This window comes from Erigeron canadensis, chromosome 7 (assembly GCF_010389155.1).
Source record: "Erigeron canadensis isolate Cc75 chromosome 7, C_canadensis_v1, whole genome shotgun sequence".
In the NCBI taxonomy this organism is placed as follows: Eukaryota; Viridiplantae; Streptophyta; class Magnoliopsida; order Asterales; family Asteraceae; genus Erigeron; species Erigeron canadensis.
The window spans coordinates 20,333,527-20,335,790 of record NC_057767.1 but is presented as its reverse complement, the minus strand read 5'-3'; the positions used below and the strand labels follow the sequence as shown (position 1 = coordinate 20,335,790).

General features: G+C 35.5%; 1 protein-coding gene across 1 annotated transcript; it reads right to left on the bottom strand.

Moving 5' to 3' along the window:
• Positions 1 to 660: 660 nt before the first annotated feature.
• Positions 661 to 1,441, bottom strand: LOC122609067. The gene is made up of 2 exons (XM_043782125.1): positions 1,414 to 1,441; positions 661 to 1,169 (listed from the first exon to the last, which is right to left on the bottom strand). Exons 1-2 carry the CDS (start codon positions 1,439 to 1,441, stop codon positions 661 to 663), a joined length of 537 nt encoding a protein of 178 aa, XP_043638060.1.
• Between the last annotated feature and the right edge of the window lie 823 nt (positions 1,442 to 2,264).

Genomic DNA, 2,264 nt, shown 5'->3' with positions numbered 1-2,264 from the left:
TGTGAATTCGGTTAAGAAAATCGTGTTGATTACAGGAATCCTTTTCATGCGCTCCACCTCTTCAGGTGTAGAAGCACCATTCTTGCTAGATAAATCAAGTCCTTCTTGCATTGGTATAAAACCTCGCTTAGAATTTTCTATCTTGAAACGCTTCAAGATCTTATCCATGTAAGCACTTTGACTTAATCTGATCAACCGTTTGCTTCTTTTTTTTCAGTAAAAGGCCGTCACCCCTGGTTAGATTTTATATATCATCAATAAAAACAGGCGTATTGACTGACTTGTCAATACGACTAAGTACAACCATAATGCCAAAAACAGCAACAACCAGTATCATGCAATGTGACAAACCACATACATGACTAAAACAATCGCCACTAGATCAACACAATACTAGACTCGAAAGAACACAAAACCTAAGGTGTTACATGCAACAAAGACTTAGGTAGTTTCCATACTTCCAGAATCCCTTCCGTTCGCGTCTTCTTCTTGAAACTAAAAGCAAGTAATTTGAGACGAACAGTAGCCTTATTAACTTCAATTAATTGTTTGGCAAATCTTTTTTTGTTGTTGAATAAACGCGAATTCCTCTCCTGCCAAATAAAATAAGTAGTAGCTGCAAGAACTAGCTTTGCAATAATAATATCAGCTCGTTCCCTCTTAGCAAAAAAGACGAAATAACTCACAAGAACATCCCAATGAACAGCAATAATGATCCAACTCTGCATAGTCACAAATCCCTTTCCAAACTTGTGTAGCATAAGAACATTCAAAAAATACATGATCATGGGAATCGGGCTGCAACTCACATAAAGCACAAACTGTAGGAACATCAGCACATCCACGAATCCCCCATGAAGATAGAACATCTTGTGTCTTGAGCTTCGGTCTAAACACGAGCCACAAATGAAAAGCATGCTTTGGTATACAATGAGTAAACCAAACAACATGAAACCAAGGAACTTCCAAACCTCTTGGCCGGATAGTCTCCCATACCATGGTAACAGAAAACTCTTGAAATTCTGCACTGTTCTTCCAACTTAGTTCATCCTGTTTATCTTGCACAAAAGTAGGAATCTGAACATTTTGGAATTTATCGTTCCAATCCGCAGGCCACGACCATGCTCCTTCAGAAATAAGTCTAGAGACTGAATCCTTGAGGCTAAAACCTGCATTATTAATCAAACGGGCAGATAAATGATTAATTAATGGACTTGGATCACACCAGTTATCAAACCTGTTAGAAATCCAAAAATAGTGATAAATTGTAATTAAGATTGTGGACTTACTTGTTGTTAAATCATAGATATATGATAACTAAGGATGAGGAGCTAAATATAAAGTTTAGCATGTGTAAGGACTTATAGTATAAATACTCCTCATTCCTTAGGTATCATATATATATACATGTACATATAACTATTTCAATAACAACCTTCATAATTTCCTTACACCTCAGTCCGTCTAAAAACACACACACACACATACTCTCTCTCAATGCACACACCAAGAACACACACACTTACATCCGCCATTGTTGAGATCGAATCCAGAGCAAAAATCGTGTTATTACATGTGGTATCAGAGCAAAAATCAAATTTCATCAAAAATCAAAAATCAAAAACTGTTTTTGATATCGATCCATAACTGTTTTTGATCTCAATTTCATCAAAAATGAAATTCAAAAACTGTTTTCATATCGTCCCCTGTTTCATCATTTTTCATCGTTTAAATCACATAAAATCATCAATTTTTGTTCAAATTTAGATTCCTTATAGCTTAAAACATAATCCTGTTAAGTTTCAAGTTTCAATTCAATCTAGAACTCGAGATTGAATTTTTAGATTTTGGCGCTCAAATTTCGGATTTTGATTCTGTTGTGTTTTTAGCTGAATTTTGTTCAAGGATTTGTTACGGATGTGACAACAAACGTTTTGCAAGTAATTTCACGTTCTAACTCCAAGTAATTTGAAAGATATTGAAGTTTTAAAAGTCATCAATGGAGTTTTTGAAAACTGATGTGTTGAAGAAGATGATCTCAGGACGATTCTCACTAGAAGGATCTTCTGCAGATCGTCTCAGTGCTTGAATTTTCTTTCGTTCATACTCTGTGTGTTGTGGCTTGTAGGATGATCTTCACAAGATTGTTCTAGCAAGTGGTTGTGGTGTGAAGTATTGATTGTGGCTAACTAATCCGAAAGGATCGGTTTTAGTCAATTCAAAGTGGTTTACTTTGAAAATTAAGGCAGAAAACTAAGACGATC